The sequence below is a fragment of the Panthera tigris genome, chromosome E1 (assembly GCF_018350195.1).
Source record: "Panthera tigris isolate Pti1 chromosome E1, P.tigris_Pti1_mat1.1, whole genome shotgun sequence".
Classification (NCBI taxonomy): Eukaryota; Metazoa; Chordata; class Mammalia; order Carnivora; family Felidae; genus Panthera; species Panthera tigris.
The window spans coordinates 44,455,773-44,483,594 of record NC_056673.1 but is presented as its reverse complement, the minus strand read 5'-3'; the positions used below and the strand labels follow the sequence as shown (position 1 = coordinate 44,483,594).

The window sequence follows — 27,822 nt, the reverse complement described above, 5'->3', positions numbered from 1 at the left end:
GAGAGCTTTGCTTCCCCCTCCATGTCAGTTTCCTTCTTATTTAATAACAATACTTTAATAGTGGCCTAAGATAGGTAATACAAAAGAATGTTTAATGATAGTAATTTCTGATGCTGTGAAAGATCCCAGAGAGCTTTTTTTTTAGAGGTTAACTATCCTTCCTATCACTTTAAGTAGTTATGTATTCTGTCTAGGAAAAACCCGTATTTATTCTCTAATAGTATATAATCAATCTGAATTTAGCACTTTGGAATATGGATTTATAACTTCTGACTGTGATGACTGTACTTCCTAGGTACAAAATGTGCTGACACTGCCTTTGTATTCAGGTAAAACTTTTCTGCCTAGAAATAGACACCTAAAAATATGATAGCTATAAGGTAGTTAGTAATTCCATTATGTATTTGGGGAAAGACAAACTCAGCCATATTATAATTTGCAATGTTATAAAGTAGGTATTTTATCATTCAGATTTTGTGCATTCCCAAATCTATCCCACATCTTTCTACTTTATTCCTTACAGACATCTAAGTCATTCTCACATGTTTTCTTTGGGCAGGCTAGCCTCCTCATCTAGAATATACATCTAAATTCTCTCCCCAGTCCAGCAACCAGTTCAAGCTCCATCTGCTCCTTTAGGCTTCCCCAGATTATCATAGTTCGTTCTGATATACCATTATATATAATAATGGCATAATATCAGTATATATAAGATGTATTCTTCTCATTATACTTAAATTCTTGTAGCTCTTATGGCTGGTGCCACATGATCTAGTATACAATCTTCTAAATGTCTTTTTTCTCTAATCTCACCATAATCTCCCTTGTGAGCACAAGACCCTTGTGCTATAATACTTCTACGATCTCTACTATGCATACCAAATAGATTCACTAATTGTTACTTGATTATTGACTATTTAATGTATTTTCTCCTCTGCTCCCTTAATGTTTCCATTCCTCTATCCTATTGTCATGCCTACCTACTATTCTACTTCCCTCCATTCTGTATTACTGAGCTTCTCAAATGAGTAATTTAGTATTTCTTGCCCCTATTTCATCACCCAATCTCTATTTTAAGCTCCCATAGCTCTCTTGGAACAATACTACTTTACATTTGACACTTTTTATAACTTATGGGGTACTTCTATATTAGTTCTTTTGACAGCCACAAAAAAATCTTATGAAATATATAGGACATGTACTATTATCTATAGTTCAGCACATATACCTGTATTTTATATTTAGATGAAGTGATTTGTCCAAGATCATGAGGAAGAAAACATTAGACTACAGGTCAAACATTCTGATGCAGAGCACAATGCTTCTGCTATTACAAAGAACAGCAAATAACCTCTCAATCCCCTTCTTTGTCAGATCTAATAATCTTAGCCTTCACTGTCCTCTGTACAATTTGGGTAGCTGACTACCTGCCCTCACGTCTTAATTAGCCTCCTTCCTTCCAATTACAGAATTAGTACACGCCATGCCACGTGCTTAATGATTTACATTTTAATGGTGTTTGGTCTTAATACTCTTTAATATCAAGTTTCATTTCATTTAGCAATGTATTTTCAACATTTTCCCTTGTCAGCATATTATTCTAGGAGTATTATTTTTAAATGACCACATAGTATTCCACTGCATCCTATCTGTCTAAACCAAAATTCAGTGGAATCTTAATAATGAACCCTCTTAGAATTTTCTTTCAGAAGAATTGGCCCAATTTACACAAATACGTAGGTAGTGAAAAAAAAAAAAAGCCATTCATTTCACCACATCCTTTCCAACTTCTATTTCCTCCTTATTCTCTTCTTATTCTTCTGGAAGAACTTTAAGATCATGCTGTCAATCATTTCCTCCAACACCTTCCCACAAAAACATCTCTTCAGGAATTATATTACATTTATCAATTAAAGAGAAGTGACTTATGTATGATATGCGACATCTATCCATAAAATGGTAAAATCTTTCTCATTTTACCTACCACAATCTTTCTCATTTTACCTTAAGGGGATTAGCATTAACTCAAAGATTGATAAAACAATCAAAGTAATGAAATTGACTAAACAGATTAAGAATCTAGGCTAGAAGGTCTTGGTCATTGCTTTTTCTTCTCTATATTATCTCTGAGATTTATTTCTCCTGATTGTTATCCAGCTGTTACCTCCATGAGGCAATTACATGGCCAAATTACATCTCCAGCTTTTCTCATGTGCCTATTTCTCTGGATAGTCTCTGAGGTACCATCATTGCTACTAACTTGAAATAAATATACTTTCAACTAGATTCATTCCTTCATTAACCTAAGTTGGAACCCATGGTTCTGTTTTCATTTGTTTCTCTCTAAACCTAGACACCACAGTTTTTTCCCCTTTTAGCATATCTCTTTCATTCATTTTTCCTTACTAGTCCATACTGAGGACCCTATTCAGGTCCTCAACCTCCCCAGGCCTGTATTATTTCCAAATTTTTCTAAATACCATTAAATACCACTCTTTCCCTCTCTCAATCCAATCTCCACACTGCAACGGGAGTGACTAAATTGATCATATCACTCTGTTGTTTAAAATCATTTCATTGGGGGCATCTGGGTGGCTCAGTCAGTTAAGCCTCTGACTTCGGTTCAGGTTATAATCTCGTGGTCCGCAAGTTCGAGCCCCACATTGGTCTCTGTACTGACAGCTCAGAGCCTGGAGCCTGTTCAGATTGTGCCTTCCTCTCTCTCTGTCCCTCCCCTTCTCACTCTCTCTCTCTCAAAAATAAACATTAAAAAAATAAAATAAAACACTTCATTGGTTTCCATTATATTTTGAATTTGATTCAAATCCCTTACCTTTATTTTTTTTTCAATATATGAAATTTATTGTCAAATTGGTTTGCATACAACACCCAGTGCTCATCCCAAAAGGTGCCCTCCTCAATACCCATCCCCCACCCTCCCCTCCCTCCCACCCCCCATCAACCCTCAGTTTGTCTCAGTTTTTAACAGTCTCTTATGCTTTCACTAGACTTCAGCCAGAAAGGCCTTTCAGTTTCTTAAACATATGTGTTATTTCCTACCCTAGAACCATTCACAGCTTCTTCCTCTTGTCTGAAAGACGCTTCTGCCAACTCTTCCAGCAGCTGATTCCTTCTAATCCTGTAGGTTTCAGCCTAAATGTCACATGTCAGAACATGCTTCCCTGGCCATCCTATTTAAATTAAGTCACTGCACCTTAACGCTCTACCTCCTCCTTGTACATTTTCTCCTTAACATTTAGCTCAATTTGTAGTTATTTATTTGCTCATCTGTCTTTCTTCAGTGAATTCTCTGGGGTCAGAGACCAGTATTTACCTATCTTGGTTACCAGCATAGTGTCACTCATTTGCTGACTGAATGGATTAAATAAATGATCTTCCTGCTTCTAGTGGCTCCTTAGTCCAATCCACTGTTAAATCAATCTTTAGAGACAGCTTAGTACCTGACACTCTCTTGCCCAAAGACTATAGTGAGACCTGTTTTGAGCAAAACATTTAATATCTCCTCCAATGTAGACCTACCAACTATCTCTCATTCCTTATCTTTCAAATCCTACTTACACCTCTGATCTTTTCTTCCCTTTTAAATCTCTAGGTGTCAATGTTTTCTGGCTTTCCCTCTACCTATCAAGCAAGATGCTACCCTTCCTTCACAGTTCCTCCATTTTTTTCATAGGAATCTAATCTTCACCCAAACTCTTAAAATAATATGCATCACTAATTTGCCCTTACAGAATACTAGTTATATTTTTATGTAAATGACCTATCTTTTCATCTAGATTTTAAGATTTCTCACGGCCTACTTTATGCATATTTTTGTGTTCAATATATGTGTGCTGATCATGATAATATTAATCGGTAAGTTATAGCATTAAAGGAATTTTGAAACTGAACCATTAAACTATAATACAGTAAAAGAAATATCTGCACATGGAGTCCAACACTTGCTGTGGGGTCTTAGGTAAGGTACAATTTCCTCGAACTTTACTTTTCTCTTTCTTTATTATAAGATTTCTACTTAACAGGATAGTCATAAAGAATAGTTAAAAAATAAATTATGTGAGGGGCGTCTGGGTGGCTCAGTCGGTTAAGCGTCCAACTTCGGCTCAGTTTATGATCTCACGACGATTTGTGAATTTGTGATTTCAAGCTCTGCATCAGGCTCTGTGCTGATAGCTCAGAGCCCGGAGACTGCTTTGGATTCTGTGTCCCTCTCTCTGTCCCTCCTCTGCTCATAGTCTCTGTCCCTCTCAAAATAAATAAATAAATATTTTTTAAAAAAAGAATAATTATAAAAAAATAAATTATGTGAAAGTGCTTGGTAAAACATCAAACACTATGCAAAAATATTATTTGCCAACCATTAATGATATTATTTGAAACCAAAGAAAATAAAGTATACCTTTAGAGACTATGAAATAAAACTATGTACTTTTGACCCTAAGATACTGTTAATACTGAAAATAAGAGTTAAAGAAGAGTTTTGGTAAGTTCATAAAACATTAGGCAGTTAACTCATTTTTAAAGTGAGTTAGATATTTTCAAAATTATACTCAAAAGTTAGATAATTCACACAGGGCATCCACCATGTGACACTGCAAAATGTCTCTTGGTACCACAATCGAAAAGACAAAGATTCAAGTTGGAAGGATCACTGATCCCAATAAGTTAAATATATGAATTTCCATCAGGGGTTCCTGGGTGGCACAGTCAGTTGAGCGTCTGACTTTGGTTCAGGTCATGATCTCACGGTTCGTGAGTTCAAGCCCCATGACGGGCTCTGTGCTGCCAGCTCAGAGCCTGGAGCCTGCTTCGGATTCTGTGTCTCCCTCTCTGTCTCTGCCCCTCCCCTGCTCACACTCTGCCTCTCTCTCTCTTTCCGAAATAAATAAACAAAAAATTTTTTTAAAAATAAAAATAAATTAAAAGAATAAATTTCCATCAGAATGAGAATTCACATGTTCTCTATGCAACTATAAAAGGGAATGAGAAAGGCCTTTATATTCTGATATGAACAAATATCCAAAATATATTACTGTATTAAAAAATCAAGGATACAGAGCAATGTACATATCATGCTCTCACGTAAAAAGTGAGGGAGATATATATATATATATATATTCATACATATATATACATACATATATTCATATTTTCTCGAATGATCTAAGTACTTCCTGCCTCAAAAATAAATAAAACATTAACAAAAAATTTAAAAAAAAAAGAAACCAGTTACTTATTAGTTAGTTACTGGGGAAAAGGAATAGGAACTGAATAGACCAGGCAAGAAGGAGATTTTCATTGTGTATCTTTTTTTTTTTTTTTTAACGTTTATTTATTTTTGAGACAGAGAGAGACAGAGCATGAACGGGGGAGGGTCACAGAGAGAGGGAGACACAGAATCTGAAACAGGCTCCAGGCTCTGAGCTGTCGGCACAGAGCCCAACGCGGGGCTCAAACTCACGGACCGCGAGATCGTGACCTGAGCCGAAGTCGGACGCTTAACCGACCAAGTCACCCAGGCGCCCCGCATTGTGTATCTTTAAATACTTTTTTACTTAAAAAAATTTTTTTTAATGTTTTATTTTTATTTTTGAGATGGAGAGAGACAGAGCATGAGCAGGGGAGGGGCAGAGAGAGAGGGAGACACAGAATCCAAAGCAGGCTCCAGGCTCTGAGCTGTCAGCACAGAGCCTGATGCTGGGCTTGAACCCATGAATTGTGAGATCATGACCTGAGCCAAAGTCGGACGCTTAACCGACTGAGCCACCCAGGCACCCCAATACTTTTTTATTTATGATCTGTGTGAATGTATTACCTAATCAAAAACCTTAAATTTATTAAAACATTTTTAGGGTCATGTATTTTTGGCAACCTTGTTAGAAGATATATTATTTGCTTCAATTACAAACTTGTAATGTTTCAAACTAGACTTACATGAACACAGGAAGCTCACCTTCATCTGAATACCCAAAATACTGAACGTATACCATTCATTTAATCTTGTAGCATATTAGTTATATGTTGATGTAAGTAGTCCATCACTTTTCAACAACTAGCTAAAAGTTTCCTATATTCTAACTGTGTTCAAAACTTCCTAATTATTTTCACCTCTAAAATCTCGAAAACGCTTAATGCTCTTCAGTGCTAAAAGGGCAGTCTTTAGAGAAGTATCTCCCTTTTCTGTGAAGACAAAAACAGAACAAAGAAAAATTAGTAGATTCAAGAAACATAAAGTACTTCCACAGTGAGCTAAATCGGTTCTCTTGCTGCCCCTTAAAGCATCTTATGGTTTTCTAGCTACGTAAACTTTTGTCCTGAATGCAATCTACAGTCTGCCTATTTAAATCCTATTCATATGTCAAAACCAGCTCCTAAGTCTAGATTTCTAAAAAGCCTTCTGTTGAACCTAGATGATACCCTCTAACCACTACTCTTTCCTTTTCCTTTCCTTCCCAAACTATTTTCTGGAAAGAAATGTTCTTATTCATCATAATCATATTGTCATTCACACATCAAACTGGTCTTATCTAGCTTCCACCCTCTCAAAACTGCTTTTACCAAGTTCACCCATTAACTATTTACTGCCAAATCAATGAATACTTTTTTTTGGTCTTATTTAATACTTTCCTCTTTCATTCCCAAATTAATGAATACTTCTTAATTTGTTGGTCTTATCTAATACTTTCCTCCTTCAAACTCTTTTTTCTCTTTGTTTTGTTGCTATAGCTTTCTTTTGGTTTCTCTCCTACCGTTCGTTCTAGTTACTTCCTGTTACGTCCTTTATAAACTATTCTCCACCGTTACTTAAATGTTAGCATTTCAATGTCCTTGGCCCTCTTCTTGTTGCACTCTATAAACCATTCCTGAATTCTCTTGTAACTACAAACTGTATGTTGCTGACTCTCAAGTTTCTATTTCTAGGCTAGACCATTGTCTACTGCACATCTTCAACTCCATGTCCACTCCATGCCCTCAAACACAATATTTCCTTTTTGTGTGATATATTGAATGTGGTTCAATGAATTCAATGTGCGATATATTGAATGTGATTCAATGAATTCAGTGAATTCAAATGAACTGATGATTTTATTTCCATGCAAATAACAACTCTTTGGGACAGATCAGATACATTTTTTTACTTCCATATTGCCAAATTTTAATTTGATCAGTTCTATATTTATCCCCCTGTGGCAGCTGGAGCACTGACAGTAGACGGAAACTTTCCTCATTCCAGTCTATCAAGGAAAATCTGCAGTTAAAAACTTTGATCAGCAGGCATTCAGAGAATGGTAGGTGGCAAATAAAGATCCTAGTGGATTATTCTAATTGCATTTTGTTTTACCTTCATAACTTAAGAAGCTGTAAGAAAAGAGAGAGGACAACTTTCTGTGTGTGTTTTTTTTAATATAATTTATTGTCAAGTTAGCTAACATTCAATGTATACAGTGTACTCTTGGCTTCAGGAGTAGAATCCATGATTCATCGCTTACATACAACAACATACAGTGCTCATCCCAATAAGTGCCCTCCTCAATGCCCATCACCCACTTTCCCCTGATCCCCACCCCCCCATAAATCCTTAGTTTGTTCTGTGTAGTTAAGAGTCTCTTATGGTTTGCCACCCTCTCTGTTTGAAACTACTTTTTCCCTTTCCCTTCCCCTATGATCTCTTGTTAAATTTCTCAAATTCCACGTATGAGTGTACACATATATCTCTCTTTCCTTGACTGAGTTATTTCACTTAGCATAATACCCTCCAGTTCCATCCACGTTGTTGCAAATGGCCAGATTTCATTCGTTTTCATTACCGAGTAGTATTCCACTGTATATATAAACCACATCTTCTTTATCCATTCATCAGTTGATGGACATTTGGGCTATTTCCATAATTTGGTTATTGTTGATAGTGCTGCTATAAACATTGGGGTACATTTGCCCCTATGAATCAGCACTCCTGTATCCTTTGGATAAATTCCTAGTAGTGCTATTGCTGGGTCGTAGGGTATTCTGCTTTTAATTTTTTGAGGAACCTCCACACTGTTTTCCAGAGAGGCTGCACCAGTTTTCATTCCCACCAACAGTGCAAGAGAGTTCCCATTTCTCCACATCCTCACCCACATCTGTTGTTTCCTGAGTCATTAATTTTAGCCACTCTGACCTGTGTGAGGTGGTATCTCAGTGTGGTTTTGATTTATATTTCCCTGATGATGAGTGATGTTGAGCATCTTTTCATGTGTCTGTTGGCCATCTGGATGTCTTCTTTGGAAACGTGTCTGTTTGTGTCTTTTGCCTGTTTCTTCACAGGATTATTTGTTTTTCATGTGTTGAGTTTGGTAACTTCTTTATAGATTTTGGATACTAGCCCTTTATCCAGTATGTCACTTGCAAATATCTTCTCCCATTCCATCAGTTGCCTTTCAGTTTTGTTGATTGTTTCCTTTGCTGTACAGAAGCTTTTTATTTTGATGAGGTCCCAATAGTTCATTTTTGATTTTATTTCCCTTGCTTTTGGAACTCTCATCACTGTTATTTAACAGAGTGTTGGAAGTCCTAGCTTAAGCAATCAGACAACAAAATGAAATAAAAGGCACCCACGTTGGCTGAGAAGAAGTCAAACTTTCACTTTTTGCAAATGACATGATACTCTACATGGAAAACCCAAAAAACTCCACCAAAAAGCTGCTAGAACTGATACATGAATTCAGTAAAGTCACAGGATATAAAATCAATGTACAGAAATTGGTTGCATTTCTATACACCAATAATGAAACAATAGAAAGAGAAAACAAGAAATCAATCCCATTTACAATTGCACCAAGAACCATAAAATACCTAGTAATAAACCTAACCAAAGATGTAAAAGATCTATATGCTGAAAACTATAGAAAACTTGTGAAAGAACTTGAAGAAGACACAAAGAAGTGGAAAAACATTCCACGCTCATGGATTGGAAAAACAAATATTGTTAAAATGTCGATACTACCCAAAGCAATCTACACATTCAAGGCAATCCCAATCAAAATTGCACCAGCATTCTTCTCAGCGCTAGAGCAAACAATGTTTCAATTTGTAGGGAACCACACAAGACCCTGAATAGCCAAAGTAATGTTGAACAGGAAAACCAAAGCAGGAGGCATCACAATCCCAGACTTCAGGCTCTACTACAAAGCTGTAAACATCAAGACAGTATGGTACTGGCACAAAAACAGACACATAGACCAATGGAATAGAATACAGAACCTAGAATTCGGCCCCCAAGTGTATGGCCAACTAATCTTTGACGAAGCAGGAAAGAGTATCCAATGGAAAAAAGACAGTCTCTTTAGCAAATGGTGCTGGGAGAACTGGACAGTAACATGCAGAAGAATGAAACTGGACCACTCTCTCACACCATACACAAAAATAAACTCAAAGCGGGTGAAAGACCTAAATGTGAGCCAGGAAACCATCAAAACCATAGAGGAGAAAACAGGCAACAACCTGTTTAACCTCAGCCGCAGCAACTTCTTACTCGACATGGCTCTGAACTTTCTGTGGTTTTGACAGTTGTATTAACATCCTTCTTTAATGAACACTGTACGAAGTTTTCACAGACTCTAAGTATGAATCTAGTTTGAAGTGTCTAGTGTCAATTTGCACAATGGATGCAGAGAAAAAAGAACTAGGATAATTGGATGCGCTAGATATATAAAAGTATTGACTAATGTTATTACAAATTATTTTTATGATATTCTCTTATTTATTTTCACCACTTTCTTTACTGGTGTATTACTTTATATTGAAGACAGAAGAGGTAAACACAAAATTTAAATAAAAGAATGAAAAATTAAGATGAGGCAAAATTAGGTCTAAAACAAGCAATAACTGGATTAATTTGCATCTTCTTTTTAAAACAAAATCATTTTATTATAAATCAACCCTCCCATCTCAGTTTAAACTGTTATTTTGGGTTTTATAACATATATCTGAAAGGAATTAGTTTTCACATATTAATTGGTTAAAAGAATGAGCATTTCTGAGAAGTCAGTTTTAATGTAAACCAATGACTATTTGTCTAACAATTTCTTACTTTTTAAACAATTGAAAACAAGAAACTTGAAGATTCATCTAGGGGGCAAACTTTAAAAATGACCACCTACCCAGTGGTAGTGTAGTTCCTATTAATTTTTTTATGTTTTTATTTTATTTCTGAGAGAGAGAGGGAGGGAGGGAGGGAGGGAGGGAGGAAGGGGCAGAGAGATAGGGAGACACAGAATCCGAAGCAGGCCCCAGGCTCTGAGCTGTCAGCACAGAGCCCGACACGGGGCTCGAACTCACAAATGGTGAGATCATGGTCTGAGCTGAAGTCTGATGCTGAGCCTCCCAGGCACCCCTCCTGTTAAATTTTTTAAAGCAATATGTACATATTGTATATTCAGAAATATGCAAGTACTTATATTTTTCCCGTTAGCTGGAAGAACCTGCAAAATAAATGAGATACTGTGATGTAGGTCAAAGTAAGAAGTGGAAACCCAAACAAAAACATATGTTTCTCATTTGATCTTTCTACCTACCTCACATTGTATTATGGCTGTAAATATTTAACCTGTTCTCCCCACAGAATACTTTTAATTTGCTTACAGTTTAAGTATTCATTTTTCATCAGTAACCAAATGCTCAAAATGTATCCTCTCCTCATAATTCTCATGGAAATTTCTCCAAAATAATATCACTTTTCTCAAACAGTTATAAAGCAAAATTGTCTCAATGATGCTAAACATGGCATGTTATTGAAATGTAAAAGGCTTCCACATCTAACTGAACGAATTAAGAAAAGCTTCAAGGAGGTTACATTTTTACTGACTTGGCGGCATATTTGAAGGTTGACAGAAAGACTCATACAGAAAATGTATATAAGTGAGTATGATGCGTTCTGGAAACTATAAGTAGCTTTTTAATTTTGGATTTAGTTTAAATTATTCTATTTGTGTCTATTAAGTGTCTTGAAACCTTACAAAAATGTGTCAGAAAGTTTGTGGGCAAAGGTTAATCTTAACAGGTCCAGTAACGGGAACTAGATTTAAAAAGGCCTTGTGCATTTTGTGAAGGAATTTAGATTTATCTATTCTCATTTCAATCTCTTCCCTCCATCATGCCCTTCATCAAACACAATATATCCTAAGCTGAATTCATCTTTGCACTAAAGCCTCCTCCTATATTCCCCAGCTTATTAAAATGCATCACTTGGGTGCCTGGATGACTCGGTTAAGTGACCGACTCTTGATCTTGGCTCAGGTCATGATCTAGTGGTTCGTAAGTTTGAGCCCCACATCAGCTCTGCGCTGAGAGGATGGAGCCTGCTTGGGATTCTCTCTTTCCTTCTCTTTCTGCCCCTAGCCAGCTCACACTCTTTCTCTCAAAAATAAATCAATACACTTTAAAAAAAAAAAAAAGACATCACCATGAAATGTCTCCCAAACCAGAAGTCTGTTAATCATTCTCAATTCCTCTCTCTTTTCCTTCCCTAACTTAACCAAACAATGAAGAAGTTCTGCCTAGAGCTCCTATCTTCCTAGAACTCATATCTGTTCCCTTCTTCCCATCCCTGGAGCCAATGCCTTACATCAACACTCATTACTTTTAACCCGAATTCTTGCATGCCTTCTAAAATGTGTCCTTGCTTCCAATCTTGCCCCCCTCTGCTCTTTCTTAACACTGCTATCATAATGCCCATTACAAAGTGCAAAATTAGTCATGTCACTTTTCAAATTTGACTTCTTCAATGACTCCCTAGAGTCTTCAAGATAAAATTCAAACTCTGTTGCTCAGAGAACAACAAAGATAAAAACAAAACCCTTCTGGATCTGCTCTTGACTATATGGCCACTTCATTTCTTTCTTTTCCCACTCCTTCCACCACTATGCACCATCAAGTTGATAGTCAAACATCAACCTGAACTGTAAAGCTTGTTAAACACACACACACACACACACGCACGCACGCACGCACACATACACCTTGGCCGTGATTCAGATATTCTGGGTTTTTAACAAATTCCTAGGTAGTTCTGATGTAAATCAGTCTGAGATCCAATGCTGTAAGTCCTACTGGACTACTTAGAGTTCCTTGGCTTCTCCATGAGCTTTGTTCTTCTGTACTTTGTACATACTGAACATTCCTTCCTAACTCCTTTCAGCCCCTTTCCCTGCACCTGCAATTCTTGGCTAGTTCCTACTCATATTTCAAAACTCAACTCCAACAGCATCTCCTCCAAACAGCCTCTCTGACTACCTTATCCAACCCTGTGTGGGTTAGGTACCTATTGTATACGTTCCCATAACACTCTGTTTACCTCTGTCGTGGTATTTAACAATTGGAATTCGCGTTGTTTGTCATCTCGACAGACTGTAAGCTCTTTTATCTTTATATACTTAGTGTCTAGCAAGCAACAGTGCTTAATAAACTTTCATTGAATGAATGAAATAGCTCACCTCTGAACTCTCATACAACTCACTATCATCACTTGTGGAGGAAAAAACTCAGTCCTCCTCCTGTGTTTCTTCTTTACTCTCACTCTACGGCCACACTTACAGCACTCTGACACTAGATATGTGGGGGGTTTTCTCCCACCAAGCAATTCTCTGCAACACCAACTGAGTGTCATACAATTTAACGCAATTCTGACACTATCTACCTGGAGATGGCATCAGGTCTCACAGGTTAAGGGTTCAGTCCCATGAGACTGCTCCCCCTCCACTGCAGATGCCAATCACAAGTAGTAGGTCCCCAGGTTACCTACAACTTCTGTCCAACTTGGCTACAAATTGGAGGTTCGCATGACTTTCTCTCCCTTGGACTCAATTATTTCCTAAAATAGTTCACAGAACTCAGGGAAATACTTAACATTCATCAGTTTATTAAAGGATATGATAAAATATACAAATGAACAGCCAGATGAAGAGATACATAGGGTCTGGGAGGTCTGGGAGCATCCCAAGCACGGCAGCTCTGTCCCTGTGGAGTTGGGTCAGTTATCTTTCTGGTATGTAGATGTGTTCACCAACGTGGAAACTCCCCAAACCCCATACTATTAGGATTTTATGGAGACCTCCTCACATAGGCATAATCAATGATTCACTCCATTTCCAGACCCTCTCCGTTTTCTGAAGAATGGGGGTGGGGGATAGAGCTGAAAATTCCAAAGTTCCAATCATGGCTTATCCTTATGGTGACCAGTCCCCACCTAGAAACCAGAAGCCTTCCCAGAATCACCTATTAGAACAAAAGATGTCCCTAGAGTTCTCATCACTTAGGGATTTGCCAGTGTTTTAGGAGCTCCGTGCCAGGAATGGGGTTGAAGGGCAAATATATATTTCTTATTATAAATCACAACACATCACATCACTATGTCCCTGGCTATTATTCAAGTACTGCCATATACCATTGTAAATTCACTAAACTTTTATCTCTTATATTGTTATATACCCTTTTGTTGTTTACAGCTTGCCTCACCAACTAGACTGAAAGCTTCCTATGAATATTTTATATTTACTCGATTATCTGACACATTACATGACCCCTTACATATCAAAGACACTCAGGATCAGGTCTGTCCCATAGCCATGCAGTCCAGGAACTGCCTAACGCTGAAGGGTGCTGTTTACAAGCACCCATAAGTTGTGCTGTACAGCGGCTCCAGTCAATATGATTAATGAAACAATGCTTCAACCCATTTAATAATGGAATAAAGAAAATACTTTTAGGAACTGAATTTAAATGAATAAAAGAACCACATAATAATTGGCAAAATTTGAAAATTATACATTGTTTTCTCTGAAACCTCTTAGGATTCAATCAGTCTCCTCCCACAAATGTCTCCTGCAGAGGGGAGAAAGTCCTCCCTCAGTCTCTTCCTGGCTCAGAGCAGTTTCCCTTCAGCACAGCTTTCACAGAGAATGACCTTGCCTTCCCTGAAGATGCTAAAAACATACACACAGATACACTCTGATGGAATCAACACAGGATACTTCATGGGTCGTAAAAATTCTTATTAATCTTATTCAAAGATTTTTCTGTCAAGATAAATCTATGATCTCAGTAGACACGCTCTCTTAGAGTACTTTTTCCATTAGGATAATAAAGAGAAAAATTATTGGGGAGTGATGAATGGAGGATAGGGAAGGGGAACGGAAAATTTGCTATCACTTTATTTGGAAAGTCAACGTAGTTATATATACCATCAACATCAAGTGTTTTCACTAACATCTGGTGTTCTTCAGGCTTTACAGAAACATTGAGGTCATCAAAAGCATCTTTCAAGTCACCAATCTGAATTCTGTTGCAGTTCATCAAGTTGACAGTTTGGAGGGCAGTACATAAACCTGAAAACACAGGGGGATTCTATAGGTCATATATTTCAATTAATATTATCATTATGATTCCAAAATTAATAAGCCAAACATCCCTTTATTCCAAGCATATTTCCCTGAGATGTTCAGTTATTTTTGTCTCAAACTAAAAAAACTAAGATGACTCAGTTTTGTTTTTGTTTTTTAACTTAACTGCCTTACCAATGAGTTACACAAATCATCATACACTCAAGGTATCAGCTTCTCAAAAGTTAAAATAGGCCATTGCATCTTTTAGGGAAATGTTTCATTGTATATCCATGAGACAGAATTTGGGGCTTACCTCTGTCTATATGAAATAGCCCAAATTTCAGAGTATAAAAATATTAGTCCTGAATTTTCTTCTGCTTATTTTGCTACTGCTTTCATTTTTTGCATATTCTTCATAACTTTCACTCTATTATTAGAAGTCTGCCAAGGAGTGTGGGAGTATTAAGGTGCCCCATTCCCAGCTCTTATCTAAAACCTCTAGGGATTTTCCCTTCTAAATGGGGTCCTTAGGATTAGAGCCAAGCCTCTGTCTGCCTTTTCAATGACTCACACAAATCATGGTACATCCAAGGTCACTGTTCGGATTATAATCTCTAGTTTATCTAAGAGAATATTTAAAAGGAGGCAAAGTACTGGTACTCAAAAGAATTGCAGGAAAGAGTTGTACTATTTAGTAAGACATTATTAGATACGACATTTTCCAACAAATCCTAATTCATGAGTGCCTTATTTCTCCAAAAAATCCCAGCAGGTTTTTTTTGTAGAAATTACAAACTGATTCTAAAATCCACATGGCAGTGTAAAAGTCCTAGAATAGTCAAAACAACTTCTTTTTTTTTACATTTTTTTAATGTTTATTTTTGAAAGAGAGAGAGCGCGAGAGAGCGAGCGAGCAAGCAGGGGAGGGGCAGGGAGAGAGGGAGACACAGAATCTGAAGCAGGCTCCAGGCTCTGAGCTGTCAGCACAGAGCCTGACATGGGGCTCAAACCCACGAACCATGAGATCATGACCTGAGCTGAAGTCGGACGTTCAACTGACTGAGCCACCCAGGTGCCCCAGTCAAAACAAGTTTTTAAAAGTAGAACAGGGGCGCCTGGGTGGCGCAGTCGGTTAAGCGTCCGACTTCAGCCAGGTCACGATCTCGCGGTCTGTGAGTTCGAGCCCCGCGTCAGGCTCTGGGCTGATGGCTCGGAGCCTGGAGCCTGTTTCCGATTCTGTGTCTCCCTCTCTCTCTGCCCCTCCCCCGTTCATGCTCTGTCTCTCTCTGTCCCAAAAATAAATAAAAAACGTTGAAAAAAAAAATTAAAAGTAGAACAAAGTTAGAGGGCCAATACTATCTGAATGGTTTCAATGTTTATTGCAAAGCAACAGGAGTCAGACAATGTGGTTTGTGTAAAAACTGACAAAGATTAATAGAACAGAAGAGAGAATCCAGGAAATAAATATATACGTATATTTATATGATTTGTTACAAAACTACAAAGGAATTTCCGTATAGAAAGTATAGAGAAAATACAATCTTTTCAACAGTGGTGCTGGAACAAATGAAGGTCCATATGCAAAAACAAAACAAAACAAAAAGGAACTCTGATCCATACTTTATTCCACATATAAAGATTAACTCAAAATAGATCACAGAGCTAAAATACAAAACCAGAGGTGCCAGGGTGGCTCAGTAAGTTAAGCATCCGACTTCAGCTCAGGTCATGATCTCCCCGTGAGTTTGAGCCCGCCTCAGGCTCTGTGCTGATAGCTCAGAGCCTGGAGTCTTGCTTTGGATTCTGTCGCCCTCTCTCTCTGCCCCTCCCCCACTTGTGCTTTCTCTCTCTCTCTCTCTCTCTCTCTCTCTCTCAAAAATAAATAAAAATATTAAAAAAAATATTTTTTAATGCAAAACCAAAACCCATAATACTTTTAGAAGAAAACATAATAAAACATTTGTAACCTTGGGTGAGGCAAAGATTTCATACATGTGACACCAAAAGCACAATATATAAAAGAAAAAAAAACTAGTTAACTGGACTTCATCAAAATTAAAACTAATGCTCTTCTAAAGACACTTAAGAAAATGGAAGACACTCAGAGAAAAATGTGCTCAGTAGAAGACTCGGAGAAAATATTTGCTAAGTATATATCTCATAAAGGACATGTATCCAGAATACAAACAGAAATACAAAAAAACCCATCCAACTTTATTTATTTTTTTATTTTTTTTAACGTTTATTTATTTTTGAGACAGAGAGAGACAGAGCATGAACGGGGGAGGGTCAGAAAGAGGGAGACACAGAATCTGAAACAGGCTCCAGGTTCTGAGCTGTCAGCACAGAGCCTGACGCGGGGCTTAAACTCCCGAACTGTGAGATTATGACCTGAGCTGAGTCGGATGCTTAACCGACTGAGCCACCCGAGCACCCCAAAACCCATCCAACTTTTAAATTTTTTTTTTAACGTTTATTTATTTTTGAGACAGAGAGAGACAGAGCATGAACGGGGGAGGGGCATAGAGAGAGGGAGACACAGAACTGGAAGCAGGCTCCAGGCTCCGAGCCATCAGCCCAGAGCCCGACGCAGGGCTCGAACTCACGGACCGTGAGATCGTGACCTGAGCTGAAGTCAGACGCTTAACTGACTGAGCCACCCAGGCACCCCCCCATCCAACTTTAAAAACGAGCAAAAGATCTGTACAGACACTTTATAAAGAAGATACACAGATGACAAATAAGCACATGAGAAGATGCTCAACATCATTAATCAGTGAGGAAACACAAATTAAAACCACAATGAGATACTACTACACACTTATTAGAATGATTAAAATTAAAAAGACTGACTACACCAAGCACTCCCAAGGATATGGAGGAATTGGACCTCTTCATACACTGCTGATGGAAATGTAAAATGGTGTGGCCACTCTGGAAACCAGTTGGCAGTTTCTTAAAAAGTTAAACATATACCTACCATGTGAACCAGCCAATCTTTGGTAACTAGTCAAGAGAAAGGAAAGCATATATTCATACAATGAATATTGTTGTACACAACTGTTCATAACAGCTTTATTTATAAGAGCCCCAAACTGGAAATAGCCTAACGAGCCTCACCAGGTAAGTAGATAAACTTCAGTGTATCAGCAAAATGGAGTGCTATGCCAGTAATAAATGACAATGAACTGCTGATACAGCCTTCGTGGACAAATCTCAAAATAATTATGCTGAATGAAAGCATCTAGCAAAAAAGAATATACCCATTTTATAAAAGTCTGGTAAATGCCAATGGATCTATACTGGCAAAAAGCAGATCAGTGGTTGCCTATGGATGAGGAAGAGGATGGGAAAAAGGCAGGAGAGATTACAAAGGAGCATGAGGCAGTTTTGCAGGTCAGGGATGTGTTCATTACCTTGATTGTGATGACAGGTTTATAGGTGTGTGCATATGTCAAACTGTGTACTTTTAATTATAAAAATATACAGCTTTTGAATATCATTTATAGCTCACAATACTGTTTAATAATAACAAAAGGCAATGGGAAATATGACCCACCTTCAAATTCAGGAGCTGGCTTATTTGTGTTCAAAGCCTCCAAAATTTGTTTGAGACTTACTTCACTATTTTCTAAAAAGTAAAGTATAAGGATTATAAAATGGCAAGGTGTCAAGGTTAATAATCATCATTAAAATAACCATGACAGGGAATGGTGTGTGTGTTGGGGGGGGGGGGGGGGGACAAATTTTGTTAATGTCTGAAAATTAGCCAGATAAAAACTAATCAATTTAAAATAATTTTACCACAAATCTATTCCCTTAAAACAAGAAAAAATTCTAACCGTATTGTCTTAAATATTGATGTATACATTTTACAAATGTGATGCCAGACAGAGGGTGACTCTTAAAAATATTTCCAAGAGTAAAAAAATATTAATTTTAATTTGTTCTCAGTATGCCTACATTCTCATTATGTTTCTAAGACCTAGTTTATCTAAAACATACATATATAAAACATACGCCAAGCACACAGTAAAACTAGGACTTCAACAGAGATTGTTCTTTTAAAAAGAACTCACCATCAATAGATGCTTGACCCAGAATTTCCTGGAACGTCTTGTTGCTTAATAGAATTCTAGCCTTCCGGAGTTGGGACCTCAGCTCATTTATAGGCATCTTATCATTTCTGATCTTATCAAGAGTTGTAATCTCTTTAAATAAATCTGTAAACATGTCAAGAATAGAGAACTGATGAGGAAGTTGAGGCAAAGCCCTTTTTTAGACTTAACACCCTAACCTGCACAGAGTAGATGCATTACAAAAGGAATTCTGAGTTAGAGGGCTTTCAAAACATGTCAGTGGGCTCTGTTTTCAGAAGTCACTTAAACAATAAGCAAAATTTAACATACCCCTAGCCAGCTAAAAGTTGAGTTTCTGCAACATTTTGTAGAAGTTTGCTTTTATTTATTAACTATTTCTCCTCAAAGGTTTATCTACTACATGCTCCAGTCTTTCATAGACTGTAAAGCATTTCAAGAACAGCTTGATAATAAATAGCTCTTAGAATGAAGTCAAATATCAAAAATAGAACCCAGCTAGTTGGCAAAAGGAAAACTGAAAAATATAAATCTGTTATGCACTGAAAAACAGTCACACCCTCTCCTAGGCATTAGAAAGCCTCTCTTTCTTGCTAGCCTACCTACTAGTATTACATGCAGTAAATCCTTTTTTTTTTTTTTTTTTTTTTGTACTTTTTTTTAACGTTTCACTATAGGGGAGAAAAAGAAGCATATGGAAATTATTGGAGGTGAGAGAAAATTGTATTAGATTCACCAGGGGAGAAAATGTGTACCTTATACTGGAGCATATACTGAGACAAACTATTTTGCTTTAAGAAAGCATATTCTAGGAATGTAATTCTAAATAATTCATTACAGTCAAAGCACAGATTAAATATGATAAGGAATAAGAAAGCAGATTATAACATCTTGATACAGCAAAGAAAACTTAAGGAATTAAAAATACAGGGGAAAACAAACTATATTTTAGAAAAAGAATACCATTGAATGATCTTAGAAATTTACTTTTAATTTTCATTCTTTTACCATACTTACTATTGAATGGTGTTGATGGTTTAGGTGAATTAATGAAAACATCAATTACATCTTTTAAGATCTTTTTACTTTCTGCAAAGTTAAGAAATAAAATGGAATTTAAATAGATTTTAAGCTCATTAAAGCAGGGATCTGGTATTGTTTCAATTTCATTCAGCTTTCAAACTTCTGTGACCATAATGCATGGTAAGAAATACACTTAGATTATGAGCATGTGCGTGTGCACACACACACGTACACACACACAAAAAGGGAATGCAAGGAAACACAATCTGGGAATTGCAAGGTACAGTTAGGATTCAGACCTCCCCATCCCCTGCCCCGAGGCAGGTCATAAGACACTCATGTGAGAGATGCCCTTGCTATACCCAGAGGGAGGGTGCATCCTTATCTCTGAAGACTGAGGGTTGGAGGGACACCAAGAGGAATCTGAACGAACAGACCTTACTAAGTTTCCCCTGGTTTACCACCCTCAGCTCATCTCATTTTGTCCTATCACAGTTTTCTACCACTTTCCACACTTCATCAAAGCTAACACCAAAACATTCAGCTTTAACAACTCCTTATGAATACTCCCCTTTCATGTAAAATTTATATTAACTTTGAATGCTTTTCTCTTGTTGATCTGTCTCTTGTTACAGAGCTCCAGCTGGGAACCTAGAAGGGCAGAAGGAAAAGATTGTTTTCCCACTCCTACAGAAGCCTGCTTCAGGGGTCATAGGCTGGTAGCCCACAGACTGAATATAGCTGAGAGTCAGTCATGTTCATTGTCCTAGGGAGTGGTGGGGTTTTCTTTCCATTTGAATTTAACTATCTTCATCTAGGACACATGCTCTCAAGTTACCTTACAGTCCACACCCCTTCCTTTTGTCTTACAGCCAACTCATTTTATTAATTTTGCATTACGTGCCTGGCTACCGCAGGCATTTGAGTTAGCGGACTCTGCAGAGCCTGATTCAAAAGTTACCCTTCTCTATTGAAGTCTATTGTAATTTATCTAAATGGCAAATATTGGAGCTATGGCACTATACCTTTTGAAGTGGCAGGATAATTTGACCCATCTTTCCTATTCGAAGCAGTTAGCTTGGCCTTAAATATTTCCTCACTCCTGAGATTTTTGTAGACTGAGAGTTTTGGTAGGGACTGTGTTTGCAAAAACCTAGAATCATTGAAGAAAATATGCCAAATGCCTAAATAGAGAGGAAGAGTTTGTCTGGAGACAGAGACAGAAGGAAAGAGAGGGACAGGGAGGGGTTGAGAGACTAGAGGTTTGATGGGAAAGAGTGAGAATTACCCTGTGGGAGCTTCCCTTCACACAGATGCAGGATTACCACAGGCTCCAACAACAAAGCGTCAGTAGAAACACAATGCAAGGAAGTTTTAAAAGCTCTTCCTCTGTCTCCCACATTATGGTGTGACTTTGGAATGGGAGAGGGTGCCAGTAATCAACCACCCTGCCCCCAGGGTCTGATTTAATTTAATTGAAAGAAAAAAATGATTTCAATTTCTGGTATTTAGTAGCCAGATATCTGGATCAGCCCTCCTACTAAAAACAACTAAAAATTCTAAATAAAATTATTGCTATAAAAAAAAAAATCTTGGGGCGCCTGGGTGGCTCAGTCGGTTAAGCATCCGACTCCAGCTCAGGTCATGATCTCACAGTCCGTGAGTTCGAGCCCCGCGTCGGGCTCTGTGCCGACAGCTTGGAGTCTGGAGCCTGTTTCAGATTCTGTGTCTCCCTCTCTCTTTCTGACCCTCCCCGACTCATGCTCTGTCTCTCTCTGTCTCAAAAATAAATGTTAAAAAAAAAAAATTTTTTTTAAATCTTGAATTCATCAATGTGTTGCCAAGAAAGTAAGAAATTCCCAGACCAAACAACTGATGAAAGGCTGTAATCCAGAAACACGGCGACTGTTTTTACCCAAAGAGTGTTTGCCAAAGACAAAACAAAACAAAATTGGATGAATTTTAGTTTGTAGTTTCAAAGGCTCAGACAAAGCCTAAGTTCCTCCCAAAGTGGAGGGGAACGTGGGGTGGTTATCCTCAATTTACAAAAATGTTTCTCTAGATTTCAAGACCCAGAAAAAAATATCAAGAATAAGAAAACGTTCCTCCTTTATAGATAATTTGACTTTTCTCTCTAGCTACCTTTAAGATTTTTCTTTCTCTTTGGTATGTCACAGTTTCATCATGATAACCCTATGTATGGATTTCCTTTCATCCTATGTGGGATTCACTGGAATTCTTGTATTGGTAGGTTTAGGTCTTTCTCATTCTGGAAAATTCTCAGCTATAGTTCTCCAAATATTTTCTCTGCAACCACTCTGTCTCTTCTCTCCTGTGTGGATATATATCACATCTTTTCATTCTTTCTTTTTCTAGCTTTACTGAGATATAACTGACATGTAACATTATATTAGTTGTAACTAATATATAACGTAATCAGATACACATATATATTTCAAACTGATTGCCATAATAAGTAGACCTCTTCATTCTGCCTTCCTTTTAGCTTCTTCTTCTTCTTTTTTTTAATGTTTATTTATTTGGGGGAGAGAGAGAGTAGGAGATGTGCAGAGAGGGAGACAGAGGATCTGAAGAGGGCTCCATGCTTACAGCAGTGAGCCCAATGCAGGGCTCTAACTCACAAACCACAAGATCATGACCTGAGCAGAAATCTGATACTCAATCAACTGAGCCACCCCAGCGCCACTAACCTCTTTCCTATATTCCAACTCTGTCTTTCTATGCTGCATTCTGTATAATTTCTTCAAACTCCTTTGCACTTCATATTTCTCTCTTCACCTATGTTTAATCTGCTAATATTGTTGTCTGCTAATTAATTTTAATTATTATATTTTTAATTTCTTTAAGTCCTGTTTCTTTCTTTTCAAATTTTAGTTTCCCTTACATGTTTTCAAATTTATCTTTTTTTAGAAGAGTACAGAAAGAGTGAAATTAAAAGAATAGAAAATACATATATATCCAAAAATATACTGTATTGCATATTCGCAGGTTGCTCAGAGAGTAAATCTTAAAATTTCTCAACATAAGAAAAAAAAACCCTTTTTAACTATGCATGGTGACGTGTTAACTAGATCTATCGTTGTGATCATTTCATTCTATATGTGAAATATATATACAAAATGTCACAAAATCAATGGTAGAGAAGAAAATGATACAGATGAAAACATAAATTGAGGAAACAATAAACACGATAGAGAGGATCAGAAAGCCAGGAATTAGTTAAGAGTTATTAAAATTGACAAACCACTAGCATAAATGACCTAAAAAGAAAAAAGATGGGGCACCTGGGTGGCTCAGTAGTCAAGCGTCTGACTTCGGCTCAGGTCATAATCTCGTGGTCCATGAGTTTGAGCCCCGTGTCAGGCTCTGTGCTGACACCTTATAGCCTGGAGCCTGCTTCAGACTCTGTGTTCCCTCTCTCTGACCCTCCTCCACTCTCTCTCCCTCAAAAATAAATAAAAACATTTTTAAAAATCTTTAAAAAAGAAGTATCTGATTTTATTTATTTTTTAAAATGTTTGAAACATCTTTTTAAACATTTTTAATGGTTATTTATTTATGTTTGGAGGAAGAGAGAGAGGGAGAGAACAGGGGAAGGGCAGAGAGCAGAGAGAGAGAGAATCCCAGGCAGGCTCCGTCCGTCAGTGCAGAGCACTGTGAGATCGTGATCTCAAACCGTGAGATCATGACCTGAGCCAAAATCAAGAGTTGGACGCTTAACTGACTGAGCTACCCAGGCACCCCAAGAAGTATCCGATTTTAAAACCTGGATAAAAACAGTACTTGTTTCTACTAGTCTTCTCCAAATAAAGAAGAGTATCCACACACTTTCCAAAAGGGTTACAACAATTCTCAGTAACCAATTTATAAACATAGCAGTCCCATAACAATCTTCCTAAACCTATGGTATTAGTATTCTTAAAAAAAAAAAAAATGAGCCAGCATGAACACGTATAGTCTAAACAGGAAAACTGAGAGGTAACTCAAGAACTCACCATCTGTTTCAGAGTTCAGTAACACCTCAGGTTTTTCTTCATTTAAAGGTTTCTCCAGGCCCTCCAACGCAGATAAAAGGTCTTTAACTTCAACTTTCCTATCAAAGACACTATTAACAACGTTACATGCATCTTCTATTCCTAAACAGAGACATGACAAAATACAAAGATATCTAGTTGGTCAGTCTATCCAGAGAAGCACATAACAACTTGATTTGGGTGAGATGTATTCATTTTCTAGAATACCCAGTCTTGAGAGATTTTGCCTCTCTGAAATATTCTCCAAACTGAAAGCTCTACAACATTTATAGGTTTACAATGCTTATATCAGAAAACAAGACACACTGAAATAGTTTACCTTACTAGTTCAACACAGGAAGGTAAACAAAACAACAAAATACCAAAATTATCTCTAAGAAAATAGTGCCATGATGGGGAAACAAAAGGGGGCACTTGGGTGGCTCAGTCAGTTAAGTGTCTGACTTTAGCTCAGGTCTTGATCTCACGGTTTGTGAGCTCGAGCCCCACATCAGGCTCTGTGCTGTCAGCGCAGAGCCAGCTTCAGATCTTCTGGCACTCTCTCTCTCTGCCCCTTCCCTACTCATGCTCGCTCACTCTCTCTCTCTCAAAAGTAAATAAACAAACATTTAAAAAAAGGCAGCCCTTTCTGTCTTTATCTAAACATTTGGAAAGAATGACAGTGTTGTTGATGACATGCCAATAATTTGTTGCTTTACTAACTTAAGTGTTATTCATTTATATCTTTTAATCTCCCTTGTATCCAAGTTACAACTGTCTTCTTTATTATGTCCTCCCTATTTTTTCCCCTTCATCATACTTCCTAAAGAGTTCTTTATTAGTCTTTTGAAAGAACCAACTTTTGGTTATATGGATAAGTGCGTGTGTGTGTGTGTGTGTGTGTGTGTGTGTGTGTGTGTGTTCTATTTCACTAACTTCAACTTTCCACTTTGTTAGCTCCTGACTAGCACTTTTCAGGGGGATTGTACTGCTCTTTTGTTGTTTATGCTGCTGGTTAGCTCTGTAAACTGAACGTTTAAGATAAATTGTTCTGGAGGCGCCTGGGTGTCTCAGTCGGTTAAGCGTCCCACTCTTCATTTTGGCCCAGGTCATGATCATGTCAGCTGCGCTGACAGCAAGGAGCCTGCTTGGGATTCTGTCCTTCTCTCTCTCTGCTCTTCCCCCCCGTCATACGCACTCTCTCTCCGAAAATAAATAAACTTAAAAAAAGATAAATTATTTTTGATATTTCTTGTTTTCTAATAAAAGCATTTAATGCTATAAAATATCCTGTAAGATTGTTTTGGTCACACTCTACACGATTTGATACATAGTGCTTTCACTGTCATCATTTCTAAAATCTTTCAGGTTTCTTTTATTCTTCCACCAAGGAATTACTTACAAGGCAATTTGTTTTTCATCTTAAAAGCAACACTTTTCCTTTCTTTCACAAATAATTTTAATGTCACAACATCATGGTCAGACTATGTGGTCTGAATGACTTCTGATTTTTAGAATTCACTGAAATTTTTATTTGTGGCTTAAATACATCATCTATTTTTGTGGATATTCCATAAGTATTTGAAAAGAATGTGTATGTTTTTAGGATACAGAGTACTCTAATCTGTTTCTGAAGTCAACTTTGTTAATATTGTCACTTCAATCTCAATCTCTTTCTCAATTTCTTTCAATCCGTCTATTTCAATCTTATCTATTTAGAATTCAGTGTTTACCTGGAAATAGATATAAATATGGTTGTTTTTTATGGGCATTAGTAGAAATCCAACTTATATAAAGCATTCTTTGTTATACACGTATTCCATTTTTTCCTTTCTTCATGGAACCGTATTATTACTGAGGTCTCTCTCTGGTGCAAATGTAAATCTAGTTTACTGTTATGACGTGTATGTATGGACCATATTTTATTCAACCATTTCCCAAATCATGGACTCATAGATTGTTTTCATTTCTTCCCTCCCATAATGTTGCAGGGAGCATCCCTGTACATGTCTCTACAAGAAACTTCTCTGGGCTATTTATCTGAGAATAGAATTATTGGATCATAAGAAATATGCATACTGAATTTGACAAGTACTGCTAGATTGCAATCTGGAATGCTGTACCATTTTACCTACTCACTAGCAATTTGTGAGTATTGCCAACTCTCTTCATACACATATTTAGCTATGTGGGTTTCTCCTCCTGTATACTAAGTCTTATATCCTTACTTATTTTTCCAATTGATTTCTTTCTTTCTACTGTTGATTTGCAGAATTCCCTTATATTTGAGATATTAATTTTTTGTTAGTTATCTTGTAATTATCTTCTTCCAGTCTGTTACATGTTTTAGAGTCCTTCATTTACCAGAAATCCTTAATTTTGATGTGATCAAATCCTTTTTTACCCCATGGTTGTGCTTTTGGGGAGTAACATCTTTAAGAAGGCATCCATAACCACAAGGCACAATAGTTTTTCTTACATTTTCTTCCAACAGCTTTATAGTTTAATCTTTGAGATCCATTTTAACATTCATTTGATTCTTTGAAGGTTATTTTTGTATATGGTATGACATAGGGATTCTACTTCATTTTCTCTGCATTGTAAGGCAATTTTCTCAAATCAGAAGCTAAATAATACATCTTTTCCCCCACTAACTGATGATGTCATTTCTATCACATTCCGAGTTCCCATTAATAGAAGTCTCTACTGGGTTCCATATTGTGATGCACTGGTCTATTTTCACAGGTCTATATTAAAACAGCATTATGCTATGTACTAACATGTGACAAAGCAAGATCTTTATCTTTTTTTTCCCAAAAGGGTCTTAGCTATTCATAGATCTATAATCTTCTATAATGAATATAGCATTAATTTGTCAAGGTTCCCACCAAGGAACACATGACAAGGAAGAAAGAGAGACAACAGAAATTTTTTTAAATAATTCAAGAATATTACAGTATGGAAAATATGCATCTATGTGTGAAAACCTAGAGTTTACAACATCAACTGAGTTTAAATGAGAAAATGCATAAAAGGGGGGTTTGGTAGAGTATATATAAAGTCTATATACACACATACCTATACATACACCAACCCCCCAAAATGAAGTTTCTGTTCATATGCATTTTGAATTTCATACTTACTGTGGCACTCGATAAATTCATCACTGTTGTTCAATTCTCTGATGAAATCCTTAAAACTCACCACTTCATCTTTTTTTAAAAAAGAAAAAAAGAAAGAATTTAGGTATTATTGTAAAAAGGACCATTTGATGTTATAACACCAGAGCTATAAACACAAAAATAATGGAGAGGACTGGTAATCCTATTGTGACACATGTGATATGCAGAATAGACCTAAAATAAAGCTGTCAGAGATGCACTTTGAACATCAATTCCTCTGATAAAAACCCATAAATTGATAGACAAGAAACAACTTTTAATTTCTCTTTTAAAAGATATATGGCAGTATATTTCCTTTGGCATTTAGAGTGAAACTTCTGAAATATGCAAAATTTGTTATTTTAAATTGAAATAATTACTCACCGTTAGGATTAGTGTTATCCAAAGTCTCCTTTATTTTATCATCTGTTAGATAGATTCCAATGGCATTTAAATTTTGCTGAAGTACAGGAATGTCTTTAAGTTCATTTTTGTAAATGTTGATGTAAAATTGATTTTTATTTCCTGGGAAGAGATAATCACCTTCAGTTAGAAAGGAATTTTCATGTTTCTCCTTTATATTTTAATTTTTTTTAATGTTTATTTATTTTTGACAGAGAGAGAAAGACAGAGCATGAGCTGGAGAGGGGCAGAGACAGAGGGAGACACAGAATCTGAAGCAGGCTCCAGGCTCTGAGCTGTCAGCACAGAGCCTGACACGGGGCTCGAACTCACAGACCGCGAGATCATGACCTGAGTTGAAGTCAGACGCTCAACCGACTGAGCCACCCAGACACCCGTCTCCTTTATATTTAAAAAAAAGTGGGGAAAAAAATCTCCCAAGATATAAAATTATACTTAAGAGAAAAGGCAGTATTTGTATTTATTTATGTACCTAAAATAATTTAAAATAGGTGACAATAGGTACACATAAATGTATAAATATAAGTAAGGAAACTGGGGGAAAGAAACAGAAGAGCAGCAAAAATAAGACAAAAGAGAGCAACAAAGTACATTTCATAAGGTCATATACATTAAATTTTGCAACAATATCAAATGTGCATGCATCTAACAAGAGCCTTCCAAATATAGCAAAAACTTGCAGAATTAAAGGGAGGAATGCATGAAC

At 37.0% G+C, this 27,822-nt stretch overlaps 1 protein-coding gene across 1 annotated transcript in view; it reads right to left on the bottom strand.

The window, feature by feature from the left end:
* LOC102964258 overlaps nt 1-27,154 on the bottom strand; it is a 194,792-nt gene extending 167,638 nt beyond the window's left edge. Inside the window, exons 1-8 of the mRNA XM_042965462.1 lie at nt 27,078-27,154; nt 26,737-26,744; nt 23,515-23,624; nt 19,493-19,564; nt 18,458-18,601; nt 17,938-18,009; nt 14,238-14,381; nt 6,130-6,201 (exon numbers count right to left, since the gene is read on the bottom strand). Of these exons, the coding sequence (XP_042821396.1) occupies nt 6,130-6,201; nt 14,238-14,381; nt 17,938-18,009; nt 18,458-18,601; nt 19,493-19,564; nt 23,515-23,624; nt 26,737-26,744 (622 nt within the window). The 5' untranslated portion in view covers nt 27,078-27,154. The remainder of the gene's footprint in view (nt 1-6,129; nt 6,202-14,237; nt 14,382-17,937; nt 18,010-18,457; nt 18,602-19,492; nt 19,565-23,514; nt 23,625-26,736; nt 26,745-27,077) is intronic.
* Between the last annotated feature and the right edge of the window lie 668 nt (nt 27,155-27,822).